The following is a 1,884-nucleotide window of genomic DNA, read 5'->3' on the forward strand; positions in this document are numbered from 1 at the left end:
AAAAGTTGCCCCACTGGCTGAAGAATGTTGGTGTGTTTGAGTTGAGTATTTTACCATGATGCCATACAAGCGTCTCTGAAGTAGAGAATCATTTTATGATTTTATTTTCAAAACGTTTCAGTGAAACTTTTCACTTTACCTAAACTTACAGAGGAGAAGACGATGTCATTCACCTGCCACCTGAAGCGAGGCACCATCGACCCAGGGGAGCCAATCACATACGAGTATGTCCGAGTCTGTGGGACATCGCAAGTCATCGGTGATTCCGATGGTATGTCATGTGTACGCTCACTGGTACCAGTCCGTTGATTGATCAGTGTGTGAACATACTCGGGCTAAAGATAAGTGTGGGCATGATAGGTTACTTTGAGGGTTTTTCTTGTCTCTAGGAAGGGCTGTCAGCTGTACTCTGAAGTTGTGAGTTCGATCCTTGCCAATGTTTTGGAAGATGTTGAACCACAAGGAAGGTACGTCACCCTCCGAGTGTCGCTAACAAACAGCGTATGGTGCTCAGGGAAGCTATATGATTTCATCACGTCATGTTAAAAAAGTTTGAGAACAGGCACCGAGCAAGTCAAGGCCAAACGCCGAAACATTCTCAGAGAGTAGAATGTTAATAGGAAGCAGAACTCATTTGTGAAGGAGTTGAAATGTTGGGCAGTATGAAAAAAACCCAGGATAAATAAACGGAGATAGCAACCCAGATTGCAGCCGATTTCTTTGTGCATTTTGAAGTGCTTGACAAACTGATATGTATGTGATTTGTCTGTGTGTTTCAGAAGATGCCATGGTGAACGACAACAGCGACTTTATTGGCATCGACCTACCAGAACAGTCGCTGTGCTTCTGCTGCACGGTGCGCCTCCAGACCTCTCACATCATCCGGGAGATGTCCACGGTGGACGAGGCCACTAACGAGTTCACCTCTCGTCACTCGCTGGAGTGGAAATTTTTGTTTTTGGACCACAGGTGAGGCGCTGTACTGTGTACACGGGAAGTGGACCACAGGTGAGGCGCTGTACTGTGTACACGGGAAGTCTTTTTTTTCCCCCTCTTCTCAAAGATAAAGTTTTGTTTTTCGGCCACAGGTGTATAGGGGAAGTAATGTGTTTATTTGACCTCTTCTTAAAGTTAAAGTTTGTTATTTTGGGCCACAGATCGCGACCTCTGTGCTTTTTTGTCGTATCTCCATTTTTTTAAACAGTGAAAATGTAGTAATTTGTTTATTTGATTCTTACAGTTGAAGTTTTTGATCTGTTTCCTTTGCAAGTGCTGTAAAACTCTGACGGAAACAAAATCTAAACTTTGGAGGTTTTTAAAATATCAAATATATGTTGCTTCTCCAGAGCTCCACCGATCATAGGTTACCTGCCGTTTGAAGTCCTGGGGACGTCGGGTTACGACTACTACCACCCTGATGACCTTGAGATTGTGTCTAAATGCCACGAACAGTGTAAGCGGTTTTCTTACTTCTTTCTTTTACCTTCCCCCCCCCACCTCCCCCTGGAAGCATCCCAATCGGAAATGTATTGCTGTAGTTGACAATATTTTTACGTATGCCCCATACCCCCCTCCTGTTAATGAGCATTGGCAAAGAGATGTCCAGCAATGTGTAGAAATGCCTAGTTTCCAACCAGTATGTACCATTATATTAAATATGTTTTTGAGGATTTGGGGCATAAAAAAAAATCTGCCAAGTACCAAGGTCGTCTTTCACCGTGAATATGACAAATTACACGTCCCACGTGACATAGAAAATACGAGGTATAAACACTTGTTCATCAACTCCGTCTAAAGTGTATAGGTGGCCCTGAAAGGCAGGGTGTGGAGCCCACCTCCTAAATGACCGAGATCAAACCCCTATATTGAAACATTTATCCCCCC

At 43.7% G+C, this 1,884-nt stretch overlaps 1 protein-coding gene across 1 annotated transcript; it reads left to right on the plus strand.

Moving 5' to 3' along the window:
- The first annotated feature begins 156 nt into the window (after positions 1-156).
- LOC101859999 (circadian locomoter output cycles protein kaput-like) lies at positions 157-1,728 on the plus strand. Its single transcript, XM_005113446.2, has 3 exons — positions 157-271; positions 780-969; positions 1,347-1,728. The coding sequence occupies exons 1-3, from the start codon at positions 163-165 to the stop codon at positions 1,540-1,542; spliced, it is 495 nt and encodes a 164-aa protein (XP_005113503.2). The 5' UTR covers positions 157-162; the 3' UTR covers positions 1,543-1,728.
- Positions 1,729-1,884: the final 156 nt, after the last annotated feature.

The sequence above is a fragment of the Aplysia californica genome, unplaced genomic scaffold (assembly GCF_000002075.1).
Source record: "Aplysia californica isolate F4 #8 unplaced genomic scaffold, AplCal3.0 scaffold02465, whole genome shotgun sequence".
Taxonomy (NCBI): Eukaryota; Metazoa; Mollusca; class Gastropoda; order Aplysiida; family Aplysiidae; genus Aplysia; species Aplysia californica.